The 27,952-nt window shown below is 41.3% G+C and overlaps 1 protein-coding gene across 2 annotated transcripts; it reads left to right on the forward strand.

Moving 5' to 3' along the window:
- Positions 1-267: 267 nt before the first annotated feature.
- Positions 268-27,215, forward strand: ABHD3 (abhydrolase domain containing 3, phospholipase). Of its 2 annotated transcripts, XM_062632852.1 has the most exons (9): positions 268-571; positions 2,039-2,202; positions 4,170-4,352; positions 6,103-6,148; positions 8,939-9,051; positions 14,719-14,892; positions 15,532-15,580; positions 15,665-15,830; positions 25,093-27,215. In XM_062632852.1, the coding sequence occupies exons 1-9, from the start codon at positions 425-427 to the stop codon at positions 25,269-25,271; spliced, it is 1,221 nt and encodes a 406-aa protein (XP_062488836.1). In that variant the 5' UTR covers positions 268-424; the 3' UTR covers positions 25,272-27,215. The 2 variants fall into 2 exon arrangements, with proteins under 2 accessions (XP_062488836.1, XP_062488837.1); XM_062632853.1 differs by lacking the exon at positions 14,719-14,892.
- Positions 27,216-27,952: the final 737 nt, after the last annotated feature.

A 27,952-nucleotide genomic window follows, 5' to 3' on the forward strand; every position in this document is an offset into this window, starting at 1 on the left:
GCCTGAGGGACAGCGCAGGGGTGAGGGGACACAGAAAGCGCTCCAGGAAAGCACCTGCCGTGCCGCGGAGGCCCCGGGACTGCCGCCCGGCCGTCTGGGGTGCCTCAGGCCGCGCACCTCCCCTTTGCTCAAGCTTTCCTCCCCTGCGTAGCCAGGCCCAGCCCGGCCCGGTTCGGCTCGGCACCCGCTGCAGAGGCCGTTCCGCCAGCAGCTTGCCCCTCCGCGCCGCGCCTGGCCCCGGCCCCAGTCCCCCTCCCCCGACGAGGCCTACGGGGGGGCGGCGCTGCAGCGCGGAGCAGTCCGCGGCAGGGGGAGCCGAACGGCAGCGCCTCCTGCACCTCCTTCTTCCCTCTCTCCGTGCCGCGGTGGGCTCGGCTGCGGCAGCCGCGCTGCGCTGCGCTGCTCTGCTCGGCCCTGCCGAGCGATGGACTGGCAGGTGCTGACCAGGGAGCTGTCCCTCTACCTGGAGAGCCAGGTCCGAGTGGGGCTCTTCGGCTCCGGCGTAGGCTTGTCCCTTGTGCTGGGCTTCGGCGTCGCCTACGCCTGCTACTACCTCAGCAGCATAGCCAAGGTGAGCGGGAGGGCGGCGGGGCGGGCTCCGCAGGTGTCCCGCCAAGGGGGAACCGTCCCGCGAAGGTCACCGCGACCCACCCGCGCAGGGTAGAAATGGCCGGGCGGGGGCAGGGCGCTCGTCCTCGCACTCGCAGCCGTTCCTGCAGAGGTGCCGCGCCGGGTCCTGGCCGGCCGAAACCCCGGTCGCCCCCCGCGCAGGCCGGTGTCCGCCGCGGGGCCGGGCTCGCAGCCCCCACCGCTGAGGCTTTTCCTCCAGGGCCGGGCAGCCTGAGGGAGCTCTCGCCTGGTCGCGCCCAGCCCGGGAGGGGAAGGGGGCTCCTGCCGCGGGCGTCCCCGAAGTGCATCTGTACCAGAGGGAGAGCTTGGCTGGGGGCGACCGTTTGGAAAAGAAGGTCAGGAGCCCCCCGTCCACAACGAACCCCTGACCTCTTTGGTTTACTAACAAGGCAGGTGATAAAGTAGTTCGTTGTCCTTGTGTCTGCCTTCAGTACCACTGTAAACACCTTTGTAACCACTAACGCAGTGTTTTGGGGGCTAGGACACTCCTGTACATCTTCTCCTCAGCAGTGGTTTCACAGAGGAATTAGGCATTAGCGAATTACTTGGATACAGTGAACCCGACCTGATCTAAAGTGGCCCTGTGGTGAGAATGCCTCGTTGGCAATGCTTAATTGGCTGAAAATACATGTAACAGAAGATTTGTGATTGTTGAAGGCATGTGTGTTGCCACGGTCCTTCACAGAGCCACTGAGAACATAGCTTTCCTCTTCATCAGAAGAGTACTTAATCTTGGTCAGAGGAGGAAGATGAAGGGAGGATGTGCCACTGCTGCTGTGTATGTGTAACCATTTTCTCCAAAGCATCTATTGTCCTATTAATGCTTGCATGTTGGAGAGTCAGCATAAAAGTGAAGTTCAAGGAATGCAGTTGTTTAAACGTGAGCGTTTTGGTATACAGGGATTTACATGTTAAGTGGTCTACGAATGGAAGCTGCAAGAAAAATCTCGGTATGCGGGGTGTTATTAGAGTAACCAAGGCAGTTCTGTACTGTAGTATGAGATGGGAGGAGAGTCCTACCAGGTTAAAATAGGTACTGCAGGTGCACAAAGTACGCCAATTAAGCATCAGTTCTGTGCAGTGCGAGAAAATGGATTCAGTAAACTTTTGGGGGTTGGTTTTGTTTTTTTTTTGCCTACTGTGAGTATGGTTTTGATTTCTCGGTGAAAGACACAATGCTGGTAAAAGTAGAGCTAGAATAGCATGTTATTAGAAATAGGTAAAGAATCCATTATGTTTAGTGGGTTTCACTTTTCAGTTGGGCATTTTGGGATTCGGTTTGGTTTTCGTTTCTCTGTCTCTTTTCAGCATGAAAGGAGAGGCTTTAAATAAGGTTTTCTTTATTGATTTATATTTGTTAGGGGTTTTTATATGAATACCCATACCTGACTGTAGTCTCTCTTCCTAGAAACCCCAGCTGGTGGCCACCAACGACAGCTTCTGCCGCTTTCTTGAGGAGTATTGCCCTGTTGTGACAGAAACTTACTATCCCACGATTTGGTGCTGGGAAGGTCGGATGCAAACACTCCTGCGTCCCTTTATCACCTCTAGACCCCAAGTACAGTACAGGAAGTAAGTGCCTTTATTCTGGAAAGTGATTGATTTGGTAGCCAGCAGTTACCTTGCTCTGACTGTGTCCCATGTACCACCACTGCTCAGGTTCATGCATGGATTTTTACTTTATGCCTGCTTTTACAACTCCATCATAGACTTGGAACCATGTCTAACCTGAATTCAATATATAGTAGGTTTAAAAGGTCAAGGTCCCCAAGTGGCCCTATTTTAGTTTCAGACAAGCATTGAAATATTGGTGACAATATAGGAACTGATATGGTTGTATGTTCACAGAATCACACAATAGTTGAGGTTGGAAGGGACTTCTAGAGGTCACCTTGTCCACCCTCCCTGCTCAAGCAGGGCCACCTAGAGCCAGTTGTCCCAGACCATGTCCAGACAGCCTTTGAATATTCCTAGAAATGGCAGCTCCACATCATCCCTGGGCAACCTGTGCCAGTGCTGGGTTACCCTCACAGTGAAAAAGTGTTTCTTGATGTTCAGAGGGAGCCTTCTGTGTTTCAGGTTTTGCTCATTGTACACAAAGTTCCTGTCAACCCATTTCTCCAGCCTTTTGAGGTCTTTCTAGATGGCAGCACAGGCTAGATGGCAGCACAGGTGTATCAAATAATACGGTGTTTAAATGCCATCACTTTGCAAAGATCATGCAATCACTGTATCTTGTCCCTTGAACCAACATGTTATACCTTAACCATAGCATGGCCACTTCAGCCTTGTTCTGAATATATAAAACTTCTGGGATTTTCAGAGCAACTTTTATCTCTGGGTTTCATGTTGTATTCTTTGATGTCTAAATTTTAAGACAGAAGAAACTTACATTTAGTGTTTGTCCTCAGCTGATCTCTCTCACACATAAATGAGACTTAGTCTGGCAAATGAGGCATTTGGCACAAGACCTAAGAAGTACTTTTATGCGCCGGAACCTGGATACAGCACAAGTTGTTTCAGCTCTGTTTGCGTGGTAGAATAGATTTAGCATTTAAGAGCTTCCCTTAGTTTTAGTAACTAGGAAACATTTCAATGGTACGGCCGTGTCCACTTTTTCTAGCCCTTCTTGTATACTCTCTGTTTCAAGGTTTGTGAGGGAAGAAACATAGTTCCATGGGGCAATGCTTATTTTGCACCATTGGAGATTGTGTTGGCAGTACACACCAGCATTGCATCTATTTCCCATTACTGAAAAAGGGCAAAGCTGAGCTAATGAGTCCAACAAGGCTGAGGAGCTTTAAAATCTGGAGTAGGTGCTTTCAATACTTTCAAATGAAAAATCAAATGTAAGGTAGTCTTACATTTTGGTAGTTCCTACACAAACTCTCTCATACAATGTCTTCAGTGCCAGGTATGTGTTGTATGTTTCTAAAAAAAAAGAATGAAACCTTCTTGTCATTGTTTAATGCATGCCTAGCATCTTGTGATATTATAATGTTTGTTACATTCTCAAGATACATGCTTTAAGAGTGCATTCTAGCAAAGTTTGTGAAGATACAGGGTGAAAGATACAGTAGTGCGTCTGTTTGTGTTCCACGTTTTAAACATAACAAGGTGCCATCCTTTGGATAAAGAGAAAAAAATGTGATAAATATTTAACACATTGTCCTGTGTGCTATGAAAACATTCTTAAATGATGCAAAGGAAATCTGCAGTATGCAAACCTATATAAAATAGAAGGTAGTGCCAAAAATCACATTAGTTACAAGCTTCCAGTGCATCAGCAGCAGTTCACAAGAGGCCAGGTCTTCATTTACTGTAAATGGGAATTATACCACAAATTGACAGTACTAACTCATGTCAGCTGTAGGTGTGGCTCTTTCTGAATGGTAAACATGCAAACAACCAGTTAGGTGGCACTTTGAGTATTAAAACATAACTAAAATGCAGAATTCATACCTGGTAATTTGTACACTGTAAGCAGTATGCATGTATTTTTCAGTCTAATCAGTGTTGTCTTGAACTGTGCCTTTCAGTGAGCTCATTAAAACAGCAGATGGAGGACAGATTTCATTGGATTGGTTTGATAATAATGACAGTTTATATTATCCGGATGCCAGCACAAGACCCACTGTCCTGTTATTGCCTGGCCTGACAGGAACGAGCAAGGAATCCTACATTCTTCACATGATCCATCAAAGCAAAATGCTGGGATATAGGTACTGTTGTATTTCATTGGCAGTATTTTGCTTCTTCTAATAAGGTCAAATATAAGTATGTATATGTGTAAGATGCTTTTCCTAAGGCAAATGAAGTCTAAAGGCATTAGTTTATGTAAGAAAGTCTTACTAGTAATAATAATAATAATAATAATAATAATAGAATTATGTAACAGCAGTACATTCAGAAGGGCTGTTATAGTATCTACAGATTTGCCTCAGAGATTGCAGGGACAGCAAGCTAAGTCTACATAGGCCTTTGCTGCTGCTTTTTGAATTATAATGTCAGTGTTTATGTTACTTTTACACTTGCTAGAGAAGGGGTTTTTATTCATCTCCAAGAAGACTTGTGTAGATAGGTTGCTGGCAGCAGGCCTTGGAGGAGGTTGGCTTCTGAATGCGAAAATTGCTTGAATTGCAGTCTCAAATTCATGGCTGCAAAAGGGAGAGCTAGCCTACACTTACTGGTGGTGGTGAAGGGAGAGGTTCATTACCTCTTAGATGTCACTGCTTAATTTAGTTCTGTTATTAAGGCTTCTGGTCAGAGCTGGGTAAAATAGGTGGATTAGTTGATGAGTAAATTCCTTTATGTAATCATATTGCTGCTGCTGTGCTTCAAAGTAAGTTGTCATTGTTCCAGGATATGTATTTGGAATATTACATTTTGTCTTTGCAGACTGGCTTCTGGTACTGACTATAATAAGTTCTTCAAATATGTATATGAGCTTTTATCTGCATGTCTGACTACCTCTTTTCTGTTTGGAGGTTTGGATAACTGCTTTACTAAATTATGAAAGTAAAGTAGCAGTTCAAAGTACTTTTAAAACCACTTTAAAACTTAGCAGTAAAAGGTACCAGAGGAGAAAAGCCCTCAAATCAACAGATTCTTACTATTAATTTTTTAAGTATTCCTGAAAGAAATATCTGCATTTGATCACCTAAGAAAAGAAGGTATAGCATTAAAAAGGAGAGCTTTAGGTCAGATTTCAACAGAATGCTATAATCTTGTTTTTAAACAGCAACATTTGAGAAAAATACCAAAATAAGTAATTTGTCGTGCCTTTAACCCATCTAAAAGTATATATTATATTATTTTATAAAATTTTTGTAGGTGGAAATGGTAGAAGAGCAATCGAAACGTAAGATCTATTAAGAAAACATAGATACTTAAATCACAGTAATGCTGCTAGAAAATTTGAAGACTCTTACCAGCATAAAGAGAACAGAAACTTTTGCTATACCAGCTGAAAAAAAATTCCCATCCCCAAGACACTTCAGATGCAACTGTCATTATAATTTTGTTTGAACGCATTTTGTGCTATTTAATGCAGTTATATAGCTTTGGAGGACATCTACATGGGGATCTCTGATGTTCTCTTTCAGAGCACTGCTTCAGGGTCAGCCCTGCACTGGCAGAGCTTATGGCTCATTTTTGGCCAGCTCAGAGTGCAGGCAGAGCAAGATGCAGCTACCACTTTCAGGTAAAAGCTTGGGGCTCTCATCCTGCAGTCTGACCTTGACTGGCAAATCACAGAGCTCATATAGAATCCCACTGACTTCAGTAAACTCCATTTTGGCACAAAGGTTGTTCTAAACGGATCAGGATGGGTTTAGGATCTGTAGGACTGTAAATATTTATTCATAGAACTGGCTCATTTTTCTTTATGTATTTTCAGGGGTTTTTGTGTGTTTATCTTTTTTTAGTGGGATGAACAATGTGTATAATTGAATTTACTGTCTCAATTTTTAGATGCGTGGTTTTTAACAATCGGGGAATTGCTGGTGAGGAGCTATTGGTAAGGATGACTTCTCAGATAAACATCTCTCACAAGCATTATATATGGAATCATAGGTGTCTATTTGTACAATTGGATTTAAATGAAACTCATGTTGAAAATGTAGGGAAGAGAATCTAGTCTGATACACCAATCATGTGCCAATATTAATCTTTTATTCTAAAACTCAAAGGGGTCAACTGGTCAACACACAATTTTTATGACTCTGTCATTTTAAGAAATAATTTAAATTATTAATATATGTAATATTAAAATGAACAATCCTTACACTTTTTTTTTCAAAAAATACTACAGTATCTAAAATGGATACATCCAAGAAATTCTATTCAATCAGTGTAATTTTCTCCCATTATTTTAACATATAGATCCAAACATGAGAAATTGTAATTACTTTCCCAATTGCCAATACGAGTTTAAAATATTTGTTTATATGTTTAAAAAGTTGTGCCATTAAAATTGATCCATATTATGTGTTACTGAATTAATGAACCAGATTTATATGGATAGCCGTATCCTGAAAGTTAAATATGTGTGTTCCTGTATTTTTTCCTCAGCAGTCCAAATTTGGCTACATTTTTTGTCTTCGGGATAGACATACCATGTTTGCTTGGAAATTTAACTAGCAAAACGTCAAAGTCTTGAAGCTAAACTAAGTATTTTCTGCAGCTAGGCACTTATTGCTGAATAAGCTTTGTTTCTTGAGATGCATTCTGCTGACAGCTCTGCAGCTGGAATAAGTGTGCATAATACTGGGTATTGTTTTGTATTTTCTTAATACCCTGGTCTCAACTTTAAAAAAGCTCAGATTATTTTCCCATAATCAGATAAAGCATTTCAATGCATATATTGCCATGTTAAGAGGAGTTTTCAGCATACTTTTAGAGGTGGATCTACAAAGCAGTTTTGTGACACACAGAGTCCTTATTGATGAATTTCTGAACTGCTGAGAGAAAAGATCTCTTGTTTGGATTCCTTGTGTGTATTTTACTGTAATCGGATTTACATCTTTAAGCTTTATAAGATCTTACTGCAAAGCAAACCAGCTGAAACTACCACATTTTCTGCGGGGGGGGAGGGAATTCTACAATTCAACATAAGATCCCTAGTTAAAGATTTTGAATCATAATTGAGCACCACAGTAGAAGTTACTCATGCCAGTAGTTCTCTTTCTAGACTCTTTAAAAATAGGTTCAAATTTACACCAAATGATAGCTATTTAAAGAATCAATTTTAAATGCTGTTCTCATTGGTTATTGAAAGTGACTGTGAAATATTTTTATGGAATACTCAAATATTAGATTGACAACAGCCAACGAGAGCTAAGATGGTGTTGTAAAATATCTTCACACAGTGAGTAGACAGGAATTAACTGTTAAAATGAAGTTAAAATGCAGGATATCTCTCTAGTTTTAGAAACTTAACAAAATACACTTTCATTTGGAATACATTAGACCCTAGTTACCAAAAATAATCTCTTTTTCCTTGTAAACTTGGCAATTTAATTAAAATAAACCACATTCACACTGGTTTTAATTAATTGGGTGTAAAACAGTGAAGTTTAATTCATGTGGATGAGACCTGGAAATGCAACATAAATAGAAATTAAACCCATCTTCAGTTTTAATTATCCAGATTTAGTGTTTCTTTCTTTTTTTTTTTAATCTTTGACTTCAACATTTCAATATTCTTGTTAAGTGTATTTTAAGTAATTAGTTTCATCTAATGAGATTGGTTAAAATTGCCCCCAAATACCCAGGCTTTTTAGCTGAAAGTAATTAAAAAAATCCCCTCTTTATAAGACATTGTTGCTTCAGGCAACAAATAAATTCAATTAACTCATAATTAAGTATTTTTCTGTTTAGTTTAATGTTCATACATAGCTGCTTCCTATAGTTAAGTGAAAGTCATTAACATGTTAGTAAAAACTGTAATTAAAAGCTCTCTTTTGTTGTAGATGAAAACTAGAAAATTAGGAAAAAAAACCCTCACTTTACTGTGATTCTTATGGTTCCTAAAAGGATTTATCTCCCTTATACTACTCCAGATAGTCCCCCAGATTGTGGCCGGTAGCACGTATCTGTGGAGGTGAGACTCAAAAGCTGTGCTTATCCTGTAAAGCAGGGAAGGGGTTACCCAAATCTCAGTGATGCAGTGGAAGTCATTCCAAATCTTGATTCAGGATTTGAAGAGACTGATAGTAGATAGAGATAAGATAAGTGTTTCATTGCTTTAGTTAATAGAATGATTTAGTAAATCAGGTAAACAGCACTGGTGAATTTATTTATCTATTTATTTGCTTGTATTGTGTGTAGAATGTAAATTTTGGTTACTTTTCAAATGCTGGCAGTACTTGAAATCTAGCATTTTCTCTTGCATTTGAATGTGGGTGAAGATGGTAAATTGTTGTTATAACTTCCTCTTCTGTAAATTGCAGCCATTATGATATGTTTCCATTTCCCCAGGGTATCTTAAAAATACTGGTGCCTACCTAGTTCTGCTGTAGTTCTGCCTAGTTTAGCTCATTGCTCTGTCTGCAGATTTTGTCTAATGACCTGGAGGTTGCAGATACTGAAGATATTTGTCACTTGTTTTATTTTGTAATGATGGCAAGTACAACTCCCCTCCATCTCCTCATTAAGTGCTTTGGGTTTATATTTGCTGTTTAGCACAGCTTCACGATAAATGCTAAATTTATCTTGTTATAAAAATGATCCACTGCTCAGATTGCTTTGTCCTTAAAGGATAATACAAAATCTTATGATGGCATTTTTTCCCTCTGACTCCTTACAGACACCAAGGACCTACTGTGCCTCTAACACAGAGGATTTGGAGGCTGTTATTCATCATGTACACAGCTTGCACCCCTCAGCTCCATTCATAGCAGCAGGTGTTTCAATGGGAGGGTAAGGTATTATGTTACACGAGCCTTAGCTTAATTATGATTGCAAAATAAGTCTGTTGTAGCCTGACTGTAAATTGCTACTCTGCAATACTTGCATCACTCACTGAACTGCAGCTAACTCAGGTCTCCCTGCCGCAGTTCATGTTCAGAAGATCTGTAGAAACTTTGTATCTTTAAGGCTTTCAGCTCACTGTCAGCGAAGGTTGAATTTGGCCAGAAGTTGAAGGGGGGTGGCAGAAAACTCAGATTGACTTCCAAACAGGTGGGCAATACAATCTTTGGGAACTATGGAGGCTGTCTGTGGAACAGAGGGATTAAAAAAAAGGAACTAGAGCTATCATACCATGTTTCTTAGCAACCTCTGGGAATGACAAGATTTATCCTCTCTCTGGGTTCTGCAGTGTGTGGGTAAGTTAGGCTGGGAGAGGTGTGGTTATCTGTTCTGTCTGGCTCTGAAGCAAGAAGTAGTATTGTTGTTGAAACCAGTACGGGTTGATAACAGCATGTGGTATTAAGACTTACTGTGTCTTGGCTTCTCTCCAGAAAGGACTCCTGGAACAGACAATGATAGCACAGTTTCTTAGAGAAATCACTGCTAGAAGCTAGAAGAAATATTAAGATAGCCTCTTTGATGAAAATCATAGGAGAGGAGAGCTTCCCTTAGAAATACTGCAGACACAGTGGTAATTTCCTGAGACTTCCCCCTTCTTTCTGATAAATTTGATGGAGGGTGGGCAGATACCACCTTATATATTGGCATTAATCTGCTAACAACTTATAGGAGCTTTGGGGCAAATACAGATTTGTTCAAACAATACAGTTAGTGATTATCAAATAAATAACTTGGAAGCTTTTTAAATCAGGCCAATGTTTATCCATTTGTGGTGTTGGGATTTTGCCAGTGTCTTCAGGATGACAACATATGAATGTCTCCACTATGTCAGCATGTGGGAAGCCAAAAACTGGGCACAGTACTCCAGATACAATCTCCTAAGTGACAGATACAAGCAATAATAATTCCCTTAGACCTACTTGTTTTGCTTTCACTAACAAAGCACAGCACGTCACCAGTCGTCCTCATTGCTGTAAGGGTGTTTTGCTGAGTCACGTTCCATTTGCCCACGCCTTTCTTAGCTGCTAGAAAGCAGTCTACCCTAGGTGCAGGACTTCGACCTTTGTTGAACTTCATGAGGTTTCTGCCAGGCCATTTCTCCAGCCTGCTGAGGTCCCTCAGCATGGCAGCCCTGTCTTCCCGCTCACCAGTCACTCCCCACAATGTGACATGTAAGCTTATTAAGGGTGCATTCCATCTCATCATGTAGTTCACAAAAGTGTTATGCAGTGCTGACCCCTTTATTGAATCCTGAGGAACATTGCTAGTATCTGGTCCAGCCACTCCAGTTAGACTTCAAGTTCCTGACCACAGCTTTCTGAGCTTAGTAGTCTGGCCAGCTTTCCATGAGTGCTGCAGGTCACCTATTCAAACTGTATCCCTCCAGTTTGGCTACATGGAGACCATGGCAGATTGTCAAAAGCTGAACTAAAGTGAAAGCAACATCCACTCCTTTCCCCTAATCAATGAAGGCAGTCAGCTCATTATAGAAGGCAACCAGGTTGGTCAGGCATGCTTTGTCCTTGGTAAATCCATGCTGGCTGTGACCAGTCACCTTCTTCACCTTTGCATACTTGAAAACGGCTTCCAGAGGATATTCCCAAAGTGCTAAGGTTAGGCTCACCAGCCTGTATTTATTCCTCCTTCCTTTCTTGTAGATGGCATCAGAAATAGGCCGTAGTTGCTGCAGCCTTTCTAAAGTCATAGAAAGCAGTCTTACAATGACATTGGCTGCCTCCTCTGGAGCTTTGGTGCACCTCACCATGTCCCATTACATGTCTATGCCCAGTTTGCATAACCGGGTCCTAACCTGATCTGCCTCTGCCATGAGTAGTATTTCATTCTCCCATACTCTGCCACTAGGCACAGGGACCAAACAGGTAGTGTTTACTTTTTACAAATCTTTTGTCACTGAGTTCCCTGCTCTGTTGAATAGCAGTCCCAGGAGGGAATAAAGTCTGGTCAGCCTAACTTCAGTTGTTTGAAAAGATCCTCTGGAAGCCATTTGCAAGCATATGAAGCGTAAGAAGGTGACTAGATTCATCAAGGACAAAGCATGCCCCAATGATCTGATTGCCTTCTATGACGAGATGACTGGCTTCACTGATGAGGGGAAAGGAGTGGATGTTGTTTGAGCCTTTTTTTTTGTTGTTGTTGTAGCCATGTATTTACAGAAGCCTTTCTTGTTGCAGGAGCCTTTTTCTTGTTGTCCTGCATATCCCTTGCTAGTTCCAAGTCCAGCTGAACTATAGTTTTCCTGACTGTATCCCTGCATTATTGGACAGTGACTGTTTCTCCCAGGCAGCCCACCCTCCTTCCACCTTCAGGATGCTTCCTTGAAGTCAGTTAAGAGTTTTTTGTTCCTCTGTGTGTTCTTTTGCCACTCTTGCTCAACTTCCTGTACATCAGGATGTGCCACACCTGTGCTTTATGTTCAGTTATCCTTAAGGTCAGACAGTTCTCCCAGACCCCTTTGCCCATCAGGCCATCTCATATGGGATCCTGCCGACCAGATCACTGACCAAATTGAAGTCAGCTCTCTCCAGTGTTGTAATTCTGCTAATTACCTTCCTCACTTACTCTTGATCTTTAAAATCCACCATTGAATAATCTTAGCAGCCAAGACCTGTCTGCACCTTCCCATACCTGACGGGTTCTTCCTTATGTGTGAGTAGCAGACCCATAGAACATTTTCCCCATTTGGGTCATTGATTGTGTATCAAAATACTGTCCTCAATACTCTCCAGAAATCTGGTCTGCTTGTGCCCTGCTTTGATGATTGATGTCAGGATGGTTACAGTCTCCTGTGCCCAGTGATTATGAAGTCTCTCTTAGCTGTCCAAAGACTTGGATTCTCTAATTCCTCCTCTTGATCAGGAGATTTATAGCAAATGCCCACCATAATATCCCCTTTCTTAGCCTCCTGTCTGATTTTGACCAGTTAGCTCTGAATTGGCTTATAGCCTGCACCAGGGAAAAGTTCTGTGCATTTAAATGGCTTCTTTGCAAAGGTGCAAGCCCTCCTTGTCTTCAAGGCCTTCATGAAGAGTCTGCATCCATTGTAGCACAGTCTTGTCTGCTTGTGAGTCCTCCATGTCTCTGTGGATCTAATAAACTTGTTGTCACCATGCACAGACTTCTGATTCCTCATGTTTTTTCCATTCTGGGTGTTCATGCATGTGCTGTCAGTTGAGATGATCTGCAGTCATGCTGCTCTCTCAGGGAAGTGTGACAGCCTCCTCTGTCATGTTGTCCCTTCATCAAGGCCTGCCAGGCCTTCACTTCTCTTCAGGCTTTGTTCTCCATCCCTTGACAAACCTAGTTTTAAACCCTTCTTCACAAGGTTAGCAAGCCTGTTGACTCTTATCTCACTTGGCTGCTATCTCTCCCCAGCTTAGACTGTTTTGCATGCAAAACATGAAATAACATGATGTATTGCAAAAACTTGTTTCACTGGAAATGGTGAAAGCCAAAGAAGCATCTGCTGTAGAGACTTGTTTCAATGATGAGATAGAGATTTAAAGCACAGTAGGTTCTTCATAGGTAGCTTCGTGTATGGTGCAGTGTTATTCTAGAACTAAGAGGGCTGGGGTGCAATAGGTGAAGAACCAGGTTTTCAGAGCTGAAGATGCATTAGAAGCTAGCTGTTCTGTGACTGGTACAAAAGACCAATTCAGCCCTTAGTGTCATTTCTGTCCTTGACTTAACCTAGTTATCGTATCCTAAATAGGGGTGAAGTCTGTTAGTGTGGCACAGGGGATTTGTGTTGTGTTCCTGGCTTTTAACTCGCCGCCACCACTGGGTGATTTTAGGCAAGATGTTCCACCTTCCTCCTCCAGTCTGTTTTTAAAGTCCTGAATCACAAACAGAAAGCGTATGCTTAATTGTACAGAAAACTGGAAGAGTCTAATCATCCATGCAGGGATTGTTTCCACACTTCAAAATAAATTGGAGCACTTGTATGTTTAAAATTAAGCAGGAGCAGAGATTTCAATTAAGCAGGAGCAGAGATTTCACCGGAGGCATATTCTGACCATCATCCACTTGTCATAATGATCTCTCCCTTTTCAGAAGTTAATAGGCTGTTAATCCATATAGGACACAGTTGCCTAGCTAAGAAGAATAATAAACATTCACTTCACAAATGTGTAAATGTAAATGAAAGCCTACTTGTTTTATTGATCTTCAGTATGTATTTTTTTGGAAAGAGACTTGGTTTTCTAACAAAGATTCCTAAACCTTCTTTCTACTGCATATATTCTGTGAGTTCTGTTAGAGAACTTGCTGCTTTACTACTGCAACTATTTTTGATTGGTTTATGGTTCTTACAATATACAGACTGGTGACTCACAGGTCTCTCCTCTTCTGCGGGTGAGAGGGAACGTAGCTACTAAATTCCAGTATGTGCCACAAGTGACTTTTCTCACTGGGTTTAACTGTGTGAGCTGATGGCAGGAGCCCACTCTCAAGTGCTGTTTGCCGTTCTTTTCTTGCTGGCTCCTACCAAATGGCGAGTCTTTTCTAGTACCAAAAACTGGTTTCCCTTTTGCACTGCTGTCCTATGATCTGGTAGGTGGTGCGCAGGGCAAAAGTATCTGTGATAGCAACCTGGTTCATGGTGCTTTGCTAAAGGTTACTAAAGGTATTCTGAAGCATGGTAGATGATGCCAAGGTACAAAGTGCTGGTGACTCAGGAAGTTGTGTTAAGTTGTGAAACTCATAATGTTTTGAATTAAAGGCTTGGTATTAAGATGCTGGTTGTAAACTTTGGGGCCTCAGGCAGTAAAGCAAGACTTACAGCTTTTCTGTTAGCATTTTTCTTTTACTCTCTTCTTGCTATTTTAATTTTTCAGCAATTGAAGGGCTACATATTGGTGAACTCTCCCCTTTTTTCCACTCAACTATACATCAGCAGTAGAGACTGTAATTTGCAATAGGTCAGAAAGGCAAGATGTAAGCCACCTATTTGGCTCATGATTTTGTTTTGCTACTGTTATTCATTATCCAGCACTTCATTCTTTACGTACTTTGTGCTCAAGAACAGCTGTGTTCTCTCATGCATGTGAGGTGGGTTAAAGGCTTTACCTTCAACTCAAAAGACAGCTTCATAGTGAGGCAGGTGTGCCAGGGGCAGCTTGCATTTGTCAGGCACACTAATCAGATTTATTAGATCAGGAAGACTGAGAGCTTGTAAAATGGCAAAACTTACTAATAACTCAGGAGTACCTGTTGCATGAGTAAGATACATTTATTTGACCTCTTCCTCTCTTTTAGTGATATAAATAAGGCTAGTACATCTCTATTTCTAAAGGCACTCCTATTCACCTCCTACGCAGTGCACTCTGCTCCTCTCTGACAGTAGAGGGAGAAAGCAAACTTCATGAGTCATATGTTAATGACACTGACTACCCTTTTCAAGTATTAGGCACAACTGTAGGGCTGATAACAAGAAACTGTTGAAGCCAGACAAAAAGATGGCTGATTGTTTTATCTGCTTTAAATTGAAGCCAACAATTTGATAGTATATATGTTTCTGTTTTTCATTTCTGTTTGTAGCATGCTTCTTTTAAATTACCTGGGCAAAACTGGCAGAGACACTCCTTTAATGGCAGCTGCAATTTTCTCTGCGGGTTGGAATGTTTTTGAATCTGTAGAATCTCTGGAGAAGCCACTAAACTGGCTTCTTTTCAACTATTACTTGACTACTTGCCTACAATCCTCTATCAGCAGGTGAGTTGCATTGTGAACTGTTTAGCAAGATGGAAGGATGTTAGCATGAGATCTACAGCAGGTATAATAATAGTGGCAAAATGAATGCTGTAACAGCACTTTCCGTAGCTGTGCTGTGTGCATTCTTCTGTAAGTTTGGAAATCTAAAGGATCTTTGCAGGAAGGACTAAATTTCTCTGTTCCTCAAGGAACTTGGCACGAGACCAGCAGACTTCTGTATTTATGGATGAAATGAATGGATTTTGAGACTATTTTAGGCATGCACATACTGACTTTGAGTACATATGTATCTACACTAATTCTTTTAAGTTGGCATTGATTGCAAAAGCATGGAAAGGACTAGCTCATCCTTTGCTTTATAAAATTAGGATGTATTTTGTATTCCCAAATATTTAGTTCTCTTATCTTTGACATCTTTCTTGTGGCTTATGGAGACTTTTTACTATGTTGCTGGATGTGCCTGCATATGAATGAACAATTCTTCTGCTCTTGGATTCCAGAAAGATATTAATATGATAAAAAATTAAAACCCAAGTGTGTTATCATTAGGGAATTGTTTTTATAAATATATCTGTAAAGCAGAGGAGTTTTAAATCGGTTTCTATAACGAAAAACAAGCTCTTCAATTTTTCTTTTTAGGCATCGACAAATGTTGGAGAAATTATTTGATATGGATCTCGTGATGAAGGTATGTGAAAATGTTACTTCTGCTTTAGCTGGATGCTGTTTTCCAAATGCTGACATAGTTCCCTATTTGAATTCTGTACTTCAGGCTAGAACTGTTAGAGAGTTTGATAAGCAGTTCACTTCAGTCATGTTTGGCTACCGTACAATTGACGATTACTATGAAGATGCTAGCCCATGTCGCAAGCTGAAGTCAGTAGGAATTCCAGTGTTATGTCTAAACTCTGTGGATGATGTTTTCTCACCAGGTCATGGTAAGTTTAGGCTTTTTAAAATCTGTATTTCTGTATATGTGATCATTAAGACAAACTACATAGGTCTGAGAATGAGCCTGTGTGTAGAGGTGTGTTTAAATGTTACTTGTACATGGGATTGAAAACCTCCAGAGATGGATCAGTCTTGCAATTTAATTACAGTGTAAGATACATGTAAAAGACACAGACATATATAAACCAGCTGATAATGGAGAGACCTGATTACTACAGAATGCAGAAACATACGGGGTGGCAATCATTCGCCATTAGTAGGCTCTTTACAGTCAAAAGAAATAACTATACACATTTAGGTTGTGAGTTATCTCAATGTAAGAATGATACTAGACATACTGCCCTCTCTCAGAAGCACCCACTTCTATTTGCCAAGGACAGAAAGACCCTATGATGAGGAACTGTGCTTCAGATGTCTTGACTGCAGACATTCAGAGCTCAATTAAAGTATTTTTTTAGTTGCCATTCTTCAGTCCAGTCCCTAAAAGGAATGTCTGGGAATTGCTGAGGTTTCATGTGACCTTAAAACCTCAGCTGCTGATCTCAGTGCCACCTCCAGTGCCTGAAAATTAAATGTAAGAAAATACGTAAGTTAGCATGTAAGCAAAAATCTAGGGTAAGGGAAGCAATATAGACAAGGTGAGCTCCTAGAAGGATGCACACTGAAATTAGTAAGGATCTAACTAGAAGGTGAAACAGTATCAACTAGTAACAGATAGGCTGAAAGCTGTTTTCTCCCTGTTTTCTGCTTTTGCTCTGAAGATCAAAACTCTGTTGCTTAAAAAGATATGTTTTTCCCTACGATCTGTTTATTAGTTATGGTATTTGAGTAACAATAGCTAATGTAGAGGAAAACCACTGTAATGAACAGCTGGTTGAGGGGACAGCCTTCAGCCGTGTACACCTGACACGTTTAAAGATGAAGTTTATACACTTGATTTATTTCAGGGGAGTTTTCTTCTGCCGCCAAAAGTCAAGTGAGATTCTTGCAGGAGTCATAAAACCAGAGTGAGCAGGCAAACAGATTAGGACAACAAACAGAAAAATGAAGGGATTGGAAGAGACTGTATTTGTGTGTACTGTTTACCTGTGCAGAGATGTACAACACATGCACAGACATTATGGTTTGAAGACCTGTTAGAGACAAATGTGACATGAAGAACAAAGGGCCCACTGCAGTTTAGTGCAGTAGGAGTCTGATTTCTTCTCCTCTTGAATAAAAACTATCCATGTTATGCATGAACAGTATGAAGAGGTGACAGCCACCAAATATGAGGGGGAAAATGGTGACTCCGGATTAGCCAAAATACCTATTCTTTACATTGGCTAAAACAAAGGCTTAAAATAAAATAAGATCTGGGCAAACATAGAAACATTCTTCCAGAATACTGCACCTACCTTTAACAATTTGCTGTTCAGGGACTTTCTGAGAGAGAATTAGTACCTTTGTATTTACTAGCCTCTGTGGCTGTTTGGTTATTTCCTTGTAATTGGCCAGTTGCTCTTTCTGTTATGATCATGTAATGTGCTGGAAATGAGAATGGATGGGGTTGTGATTCTAAAATCTGTGTCCAGATATAAAATCTGGCTATGCGTCATGATAAAGGGATTGTTTCTACCCAGTAAGAAGGTATTCTCCCACACTAGAGATTCTCAAAATACACTTTTATGGGTGCTATGACCCTGGGGATGGCTTTGCCTGTAGTACTGCAAGGTGGGTCATCTGCTGTGTCATACTTCTGCCATTAAGTATCTTAGAGAGGGAACAATGGCTTCACCTCTGGGTTTAGCTCTAGCTCACTTAGTGGTTTCTGTTCTAAAGTAACTGTGGCAGGAGTAAGCTAGCTAGTTAGCAAAAGTAACAACAGCAGTGAACTAGGCAGTGTGCCTCTGACCCTGGGGGATTTGTTAACCTTTTCCAGAATATTATCACAGGGACTGGGACCTGTATTAGCTGGACTAAAGCTAATGCAGATACTCAATCCCCTTATCTCTTCATTTTAGAATATAACCTCCAGCTCTCAAGAGCCAATCATTGATTCACACCCCATGAAATCCAATCTGAACACAAGGAAACATTTTTTTTTAACTGTGAGAGTTAAAACATGGGCAAAGAGAGGTTGTGGGGTCTCTGTCTCCATAGATGGATCAAAACCTGACTGGGTGGAGTCCTGGGCAACCTGCTATAGGTAACCCTGCTTCAGCAGGGGGGTTGGACTAGATGATCTCAAGAGGTCTCTTTCAGCCTCAACAGTTCTGTGATTGTGTAGATCAGCTAGCCACAAGTGCTCCCCTAGAGTACAGCTGTAGCGGATCTCCATTGAAGCTGGTTTTTCAAAGAAGCACAGCTCTTGGTCAGCAGTGGATTATAGGGATGGTCTCTTGTGAAAGATTAAGTATCAAACGTGTTAGAATGCTTTAGAAGTTTTGCAGTATAGGGGGATTTGAGGTAGAGCACTAGCACTTCTGAAACAAGAAGTGTTAAGAGTCTGTTGTAGTCACTGTCCATTCTCCCTTAAACTGTGACTCTAACCAGCCCTCCTCCATGGGAGTGTTTGGGTGAATAGGCATTCATTTATTCCTTGTTCACAGAGTGAATGCTTTTGGCTCTAAACCGTTGTCCTTGTGGTGGCAAGTTTACCTTCAAAAGGGCCACCGGGACAATATTGATTTACAGTTAATAGCATGACTCTTACGTGTATCTATCCTTGGCTCCTCTTTTGTTTGTGCTGTGCACCCTCAATGTGAAGCGTTGCACTGGCAGGAGTCACAGGGCACCTTGGTTAGCAGCTTAGAAATGATGGCTGGTGCCATGAGTTATTGGAGTTTATTCATCTTGACACTTTTGCAGGCTGTTTTATGTTAGCACATGCAAGGGGCTGGTGTTAGTCTGGGAAGTGACTTTGTTCTGGTAACTGGCTTGTTTTTTCTGACTTGAAAGTGTGTGGACATATGTAAGCCTGTGGCAACCAGGGGCAGTTTTCACTCACAGCTGTGTAATGGATTCAAAGCCACAACATTTCTTCTCCTCCAGGCTGCAGCCTTTATTGACTTTGGGGACTGGTTATTTCATGTCTCATCTGTCCCAGTAATACCTACCAGCTTTTAAGCTACCTTCCACCTCTGTTGTAGACAGCTGTAGCTTCCAACAGCTGTGAAACAGGCCTAGAAAACTCACTAGGGAGAAAACTGCCAGGATTCCTTTGTGTTTAAATATACTTCATCAAGCCAGCCATATCTATCTTCCTGTAACAGAGTTACAACCCCAAGTCTGTTTTGACACTATACAATATGGACCTATAGAGAGACTTCCCTTAAAAAGTGCAGATGCTGTCTCTGTTGCCTTTTGCTACCTGATCATTTCTCCTCATGTGACTTTCTGGTACAGTTTGTACTTCCCAGTAATTACTGTTTAATATATTGTGAAAATGTGCCCTTTGATCTCAATCCAGTATTAGGAAGAAACAATTCATCTGCAGTCCTTCCTTAATGTTGCTGTTTCAAGTTCATAGAGCTTGGCAGCAGATGCATCTGTAGCAGGTTAATTCTGGGTTGCAGTCCCTGTACTGCATAATACTAACTAATGAAAACAAATGCTTTCTTCATTGCATGGCACTTCTCTCGCCTAACTAATTTAAATGAGCCATCGCTTCAGGAAAGATGTAATATAACCTTTTACTTTGTGTACAAAAGAAATCAAGAAGATGGAATGACAGGATTCATTATCAGCCTCACATTTAACTTTTCATCTGAAGTGGCATTTTTTTCCTCAAAGACTTTAAGCAGTGTATTAGGCATCCAACTTAAATTGTGCTATACTAATGCTTAGCTAATTGCCACTGGTGAGTGTTGTGCCCAGGCTAAAAGCCTGGCCTAGAAGCCAGGTAACATGTTGGCTCCCTTCTGATCCACTGTGCCAAGTAAGTGCATGTCTGAAGCTCAGCTTTATAGTTTTTATTGAACTCTTTAAACCTTTTCTGTCCCTCTGAATCCAGACTTAGAGTAATTGCTCTTAGGTGTTATTTTGCATCCTATTTGTAAACAGCACAGTTAAGTTGGCTGGAGAGGCTGAATGGCCAGGCTGAGAACAATTAGGGTGAGAGTTTAAGGAACAGGGAGAAATCAATCAAACAATGGAACAGAAGGTCTGAAGCCAGTGACTTATTTAAGCTGATGGTGCTTTACATGTATGTTTTTCTGCTCCTTTTTTAAAAAATGCTTTCTGCGAAGAATGTACAACAGATTGTTTTTTGAACAAGGTGGATGCACCATCCCTGGCAGTGTTCAAGGCCAGGTTGGATGGGGTTTTGAGCAACCTGGTCTAGTGGAAGGTGTCCCTACCCATGGCAGCAGGGCTGGAACTAGGTGGTCTTTAAACCATTCTATGATTCTGTAATTCCATGACATAATTTTGCATATACATACTTACATTGTGATTCTGTGATCACAAATAACAAGGCGGTGCCTGCTGGATCAAACTGCAGTACACATTTTGGTCAATAGACATGTGTACAAAATTACACGATAAAAATGAGCAGTAGTATCTTTTGGCATGCCATCCTATATTCTAGGGTGCATTGCATCCACTGCTCTGTTTCATAGAATCACAGAATCGTAGAACAGTTAGGGCTGGAAAGGACCTTAAGATCATCAAGTTCCAACTCCCCTGCCATGGGCGGGGACACCTCACACTAAATCATGTCACCCAAGGCTCTGCCCAACCTGGTCTTGAACACTGCCAGGGATGGAGCATTCACAACTTCCCTGGGCAACCCATTCCAGCGCCTCACCACCCTAACAGTACAGAATTTCTTCCTTATATCCAATCTAAACTTCCCCTGTTTAAGTTTTAACCCATTACCCCTTGTCCTGTCACTACAGTCCCTAATGAAGAGTACCTCCCCAGCATCCCTATAGGCCCCCTTCAGATACTGAAAGGCTGCTATGAGGTCTCCACGCAGGCTTCTCTTCTCCAGGCTGAACAGCCCCAAGTTTCTCAGCCTATCTTCATACAGGAGGTGCTCCAGTCCCCTGATCATCCTCGTGGCCCTCCTCTGGACTTGTTCCAACAGTTCCATGTCCTTTTTATGTTGAGGACACCAGAACTGCACACAATGCTCCAGGTGAGGTCTCACAAGAGCAGAGTAGAGGGGCAGGATCACCTCCTTCGACCTGCTGGTCATGCTCCTTTTGATGCAGCCCAGGATACGGTTGGCTTTCTGGGCTGCAAGCGCACACTGAAGCCGGCTCATGTTCATTTTCTCATCAACCAACACCCCCAAGTCCTTCTCCTCAGGGCTGCTCTGAATCTCTTCTCTGCCCAACCTGTAGCTGTGCCTGGGATTGCTCCGACCCAGGTGTAGAACCTTGCACTTGTCATGGTTAAACTTCATGAGGTTGGCATCAGCCCACCTTACAAGCATGTCAAGTTCCCTCTGGATGGCATTTTACATTGCAAAATTTGCTCTCTTGCATTGTAGGTTTATTTGTGGATGGTTAGCAGCCCCTAGAACAGCCTTTAGAAAAGTACTGCACGACTACCAAGCATCATTTGCATTTTAGCACTGGAGAGCAGCACAACACACTCACTTCTCTCCTGAGAAGCTGCAGAGCAAGAAACACTGCTGGGGATGAATCATACAACTATATCAAGACAGGCTGTGCAAGGGCAGGCTCTCCTGTTCACCACAGGGGAGGTGAGAGCAGAGAGGTGACAGCAGGTCAAACTTGGCACCTATGAAAAATCCTCACTGCGGATGGCAGCAGATGACTGCATATTCAGCACAGTGCTGCAGCTTGTGTGATGACAGCAATGATCCGTGGCAGAATTCTGCTGTAAATGCATGTTAATTACAACAGGGAGAACTTCAGGACAGGGAAGATGATGTTCATACAGACCTGTGCGTGGCTTACACCTTACCTGCACAGAAATAACCAGCATCCTAGTGCTGGTGGGCTTCTAGGAGAGAGCTGCTGTAGCTGTTTAGAGACAGGCAGCACACTGCACCCACTGCAGTATTGCCCATCAGTTTGGGAATGAATAATTTACCACCAGCAAACTGATTCGGGAGGTATCCTTATGCTGGGAACCTCTGAATGCAGAGGTCACAGTGAGCACTGCCTGTAAGGGCTTCCCCAGCTGGGCTGGCACAGCAGAGGAGACATTTATGGTCACCTCCTTTCCATACCCCCAGGAAAGCACTTTCTTACAGTAAAGGATACGTCTCTCTACGCTTTGATACTAGCCTCACAAAGGTGAATGAGCATCATGTTTTTGCACAATCTCAGGTAGTGAAGAGGTGTGTTTGGGCCAGTATGCAGCTGATCCAAAATCCATTAGAATTGATGGAGTTGTCATGTTATCTCTGATTCTTGGAGAACAAGTCTGTCTCTCCTCACACATTCTTCCCCATTCCCTTGCATATAGGCCTATTCATTAGTCCCCTCGGTGACCAGGGAGACAGATGTGAGTCATTGTCTGAAGCAGGAATGGGGGACTCAGGCTTGAGTCTGATCCCCACTTCCCTATCAGGGTTCTGTTTAACATGGCCCACATGCTACTAGAGGGAAGAGGAGCAGACAGCTTGGTAGAAATAAGTAGGCAAATTCCCATGCAACCAGCAGAAGCTGACACGAATCGTAGTCACCGTCTTTGTACATGGCCGTGTACATCTACAGCATCCAAGGGAGCCAGAGCAGAGATTGCTGGGCAGATTAACTCGGGCAAAACTCCAGACAAGCATTTGCTGAGTTTGGAGTCTGAAAATGATGCATCTGTTATATTGCAAGAAATAACATGTTGTTTTTTGCATCGCTTGTTTTCACCCTGTTCTGTTCCCCAGTCCAGGCTGACAGGCTGTAAGCATTTATTTCATTGACTTTTCTTTTTAGTCTTGCCTCAGTATTGCTCTAAAAGGCCTCGATAATGCACATACCATTTTCAGTTTTCCCACTAACAAAGGAAAAGTCAAGGACTTCTTGTAGAGACAGTGAGAAGCACAGTTTCTTCAACCTGGTAAAGAATCAGAATCACTTACTAAATGCTGGAACCTATAAATTGCTTACACACATGCAACTGTGAGAGAAATAGTGGAAGAAATTAGTATCACCAAGTAGCAAAGAAGTACACACCCTCTGCCCGACAATACCCCTTGCTCTCTGGAGCTCAGTCTGTGCTCTGTTCAGGGCACAGTCAAGTACCTTATGGGCAGAAAACCTTGTAACGCATTATCAAAAGACACTTAAGGTGCTGCGTATGCATTGGTTTAGCATCCGTGCTGAGGCCCTGGGGCGGAAAAGAATGCATTGTTCCAGGCACTGTGATGACTTCTGAGGTGCAGACTGCTCCCCTGACCCTGATCTATTTTAAGTTGCACATCTGTTCCCTACAGTCATTGCATTCAAGATCCCCTGTGACTTAACTCTGGCTGGGGGTCCATCTTTGGTAAGGAATGGGTGCCATGCTCTTACGCTAGTGGCTGAAAACAAAGGCAGATGGGCATCTGAAGCACACACCAACAGCTCTGCCAGAATCTGAATCAAAGTAAGGAACTCGCCTATAAGGAAAGTAGTGATGTACAGGGATGGCGGATATTTGAAACAGCAAATGTATAAAGGGGTGAAGAAAAGCAGAATCCGAGAAACAGGAGCGTGGGGGGATGCATCTGAGGGAAGTTCAGTCAGAAAGGGATGTGGACAACTGACACCTCTTACCTCCCCCCTCCCAAAAAAAAAATCTGATTAAAAATTGCTCTTCAAAATATACTTTAAAATAACTGAGGCAGCAGTAGCAATCCTGGGAATAACTCACTGCTTTGTGTTGTAGTGCCAAGGCATTTTTACTTCAGCAGGGTATGACCTAAAATCAGATTTGTTCTCTTGGGGAATCATAACCTTTTTTACACAACCCAGTGAAATTCCTGCTACTCCCTTCTGTCTGGACAAAGCACCTTTTGCTGTTGTTTTTTCTTTTAATCCTGAATAATCAAAAAATCTGTATGACTTTTATTTTTTTCCCTTTCATGTAGTTACTATTTGAAAACTGGAACTTTGAAAGGGATTCTTTACTGAAACATAGAGATTTCTGCTTGTTCAGGTGTATATTTTGCATACTTAAAACTCCAGAGGAATTTGCTTAAATAGTTTTTACATCAAGAATGCAAATGCCACAGCCCAATAAAGCTGCACTGTTGTGCCAGCCAGTTAATCGGATAATAGGGTCATCCCATCACACTGAAATGCCATTTGTATTTCAAACATGATAAAGAAATAAGAAAATACATGCCATAATATTTTATTATGTATGTCATATTAAATATTATGTATAATTATAAATTATTGTAATTAAATATTATGGCATTCTAATAGTATATTCCCCTTTTATTATTCTGACATATAAAAGTCATATCCTTTCCCTGTCATCAGTCTCCCCTTTCTGACCTTTATTTTCTGTCACAAAGGGAATTGCCCAGAAGATGGCATTGAATCAGCTGAAAACTAACCCAGCAAGAGAAAAATCCTTGTAGGTTCTGGTCTAATAATCCAAACCCTAATTTAAATAATTTTCTAGCTGTCACTATTCAGTAGAGAACCAGTAACCTTTCTGTGCAGTTCTCTGTGCAGTTGTTTGCCCTTCCTCTGTTTCTGCTTACCTTTCATATTAGATTATGAACTACTGAGGGCAAGAACTGCCTTCCCACTGTGTTTGCATAGTGTGGCCTAAACATACAGATCTAAAAGTCTTGTGAATCATACAGAATGATAACCCAGGATATCTTTAATATCATCTGATACGATATCTTACAGACAAAAATCTTAATGACATTAAAAGGTTTATGTTTGCAGTCTCCTACAAAAAGAATGGGATTCACTATTAGGCTTCCAGTTTCTCAGTTTTTCCAAAGCTGAATGTTGAAACACAGGTTGAACGCTACAGGCTTCATTGTCCTTTCACTTACACTATTTATACCAAATCATGAATGTGCATTAACATGAGTGCTGTTCTATCAGTGAGGCTGAAAGAAAGTTGAAGCTGGAACTGTTACAACAGCCATAAAAATCATACAGAGAAGGTGAGTTAATGGCAAAGGCTTTTAATGCAGATACGGTTCTATGTCCTGCAGTTCATTTAAGCATATGTTAATGTGCATATTTAGTCACATATATTACAAGAAATGTTTAAGAGAAATTATTCAGTGGCTGGCACTTCTTAGAAGGATAAGGACTTAAAACATTTTCTCCCCTCTTTTAGCTATACCAGTAGAAACTGCCAAACAAAACGCAAACATTGCTTTGGTTCTGACTTCGTGTGGAGGCCATATTGGTTTTCTGGAAGGAATATGGCCAAGGAAGTGCACTTACATGGACAGAGTCTTCAAGCAGTTTGTGCAAGCTATGTTCGAGCATGGAAATAAAATCTTTAGCATGTAGATTTGGACCACTATTCTAGCTCAGTGTCACATTCTGACAAGGGCAGTTAAGCTTAATGCACAAATTTTAACTCCTGTAAGCCAGCAAATGGATAAAGTCCATTACTACATGCAAAACTATTTTTGCCTAAGATTTTGTAGCAAGAGACTAAATATTATGTTGTCACTTTTATATTTATTTTTAATATGCCTTACTAAGAATGATCTTAAATGAAACAGCATTCCACATGCATCAAGTTGCACTTAACCGAAACCATCAAGTAGGCAGATTATAATTCCTATGGATTTTAATTTAAACCAGTACATATTTAGGAGACTTAATTTAGATGGCTTTTAATATTGGAATGGCAACACTCAAAATAGCATATATTATCCTGTCATGCATAGCACAAGTTGGCCTGTTCCTTAGGGCACTAATGGTGAAAATCTTAAAATAGGAAAACAAAAGGAGGAGGGAAAACAAAGCAGCACTGATTCTTCAAATAAGTCAAAATTTCAGCATGTTATTCCATAGGATTAGACTGATAACCTGCTTTTGCTCTTCTGCCCAGAAAGTATTCAGAGTTAGGGCTAGCTATTGTTTTTTAAACTGTGTCAATGTCATACTTGTCTTACATGATTATTTTTAAACAGCTAATTTATAGTGTTTACATATAACCAAAAGATTCCTTTCAAACAGTACTGTAATAACTTCTGTAACTAAAGACATCTTCTTGCATTTCTAAGTTCAGGTAAAGCTTGTGTTGTCATATATGTAATACATACCTCATAACTGGTAAGCTGTGATTCCATCTGTTATGTTTATATTACCCTGCAATAACATTTCAGTTTTAAAGAAGAAACATTAGAAAAAAAAAATCAAGAAATTATGAGATAATCCACTTTAAAAAAAAAAAAAAAAAAGGAAAGAAAGGAAAAAGAGAGCTATCCAAACCCTTTGTCTCTCATGCAACCTCTAAGAATGTAACAGACTGCTTAAAGAAAGCTAAAGCTGGGATGGGGGTCAGAGCCCCATCTTTATGGTTTGTTCATCTGATAATTTGTCAGCACTTCACCAATAGGCTGTGAAATCATTGAAGCCTCTGCAAAGTGATTTCTGCCCTAGAGGCTTATGAGTTTGTGAGGCTGACCAGGGTGTCACTGAGCTCCTCAGCCTTGAAATAGAGTGAGAGCCAGCATGGACCTTGGAGCAGAAGGGACAGTTGGACAGAATGTATTCTGAAGTGGATGGGAAGTCCAAATCTAGGGCATACTGAAATCACAAAAAAGGCTTTTAAGCAGCTTCTATGGAGCTCCCACTTCATGCCGATCACTGATCCTGCCCCAGCCACACAAGATAAGTCAGTAAAGATGCCTTTGCATTTTTATCTTTTGAGTGGGGTCAGTATGAGAAGAAAATGCGGATATAAAAAGTGAGTCGGATCTTTTGTCTCAAGCAGTACGTGAACAGCCCTTTTTTTGCCAGGCATGTCTCCTAGTAACAGCCAGGGAAGAACAAAAATACTTTTTGCCTTTAGAAAAAGAAATTGGGACATGCTACATGAAAGCTGGTTTTGTAAGGTGGGAGGTTACATTAAAAAAATCAGAAAGTGCTTTCAAGTTTTGACTTTTCAGACAGGCATTAGCCCTTGTTCAAAGTCTAATTTCTTTTTTCTCTAATAAGGAAAATGAGACAAGAGACTTGTAAAAGAAAAATGGCATTTTGTGCATGTTACTGCAGTATATGAAACAGCATATTAGTAGGGTGCCTTATTTATTCCTACATTCATTTCCAGTTTTTATGTTCATACAGAAACAATGAGCAATAAACAATGTGTTGAGCATTATATTTGTTAAATGTTTGAGTACAGTACTGTTCAAAACTCAGCATCATGTATTAATAAAAATAAAACCACTTACGCACATCTTGCTGTTCAAATAAAATTAACATCATTGATGGCAGAAATTCTCTTTGCACTCTCTTATTTCATTTAGGTCTAATCCCACCCACAAATCCCCATAAGACATTTCTCTTTAAAGCAACATCTAGCAAACATCTGTAAAGTTGGGGTGGTTTTTTTGCACAAATGTGGGGTGTTTTTTATAACACTCCATTAGGGAAAACACATTGTTCAAAGCACAGTGTGCAAAGTAACAAGCAAATTTTACTATGGATATGCTCAAGCTTTCCCTGTCAGATTTTCTGGAACATATAATTCAGACACTTGCTTCAGTTCTTGGGGGGGGGACATACGCTAGCAAGAAGTGCCATAAATGTTTTTGCTGTGTGGTATCTTTATACCTTCCACACAGAGTTGCACCAGTAAGCCACAATCCAGAATGTGCCCTCTGTTTAAAAAACAGTGTGAATTCACAGGGTCTTGATTTGGCTTTTCTTGGGATCTGGGTACCCAGGCAGCAACAGGGATATGAAATGTTTCGTGTGGGAGAAAATTGTTCGTTAGCGATATACTCATTATTGGAAAGATGGAGTGTAATGAAAATGAAACTCACACAGGTTGCAGACACCTCCTAAAGAAAACCCTCTTCCCAGTGCAGAATCAGTAGTTAAATTTGGAGGGGGCCTCTAGAGCATCCCCCTGCTCTACAGAGGACATACGACATATACACTCCAGAACATCCACCTCTTCTCAATTTGCTCTTGGAGTCAATGCAAGGTACCGTTCTTTTTATCTGTGAAGC

The sequence above is a fragment of the Pezoporus occidentalis genome, unplaced genomic scaffold (genome assembly GCF_034315485.1).
Source record: "Pezoporus occidentalis ecotype Australia unplaced genomic scaffold, CSIRO_AGI_Poc_V1 ctg4, whole genome shotgun sequence".
In the NCBI taxonomy this organism is placed as follows: domain Eukaryota; kingdom Metazoa; phylum Chordata; class Aves; order Psittaciformes; family Psittacidae; genus Pezoporus; species Pezoporus occidentalis.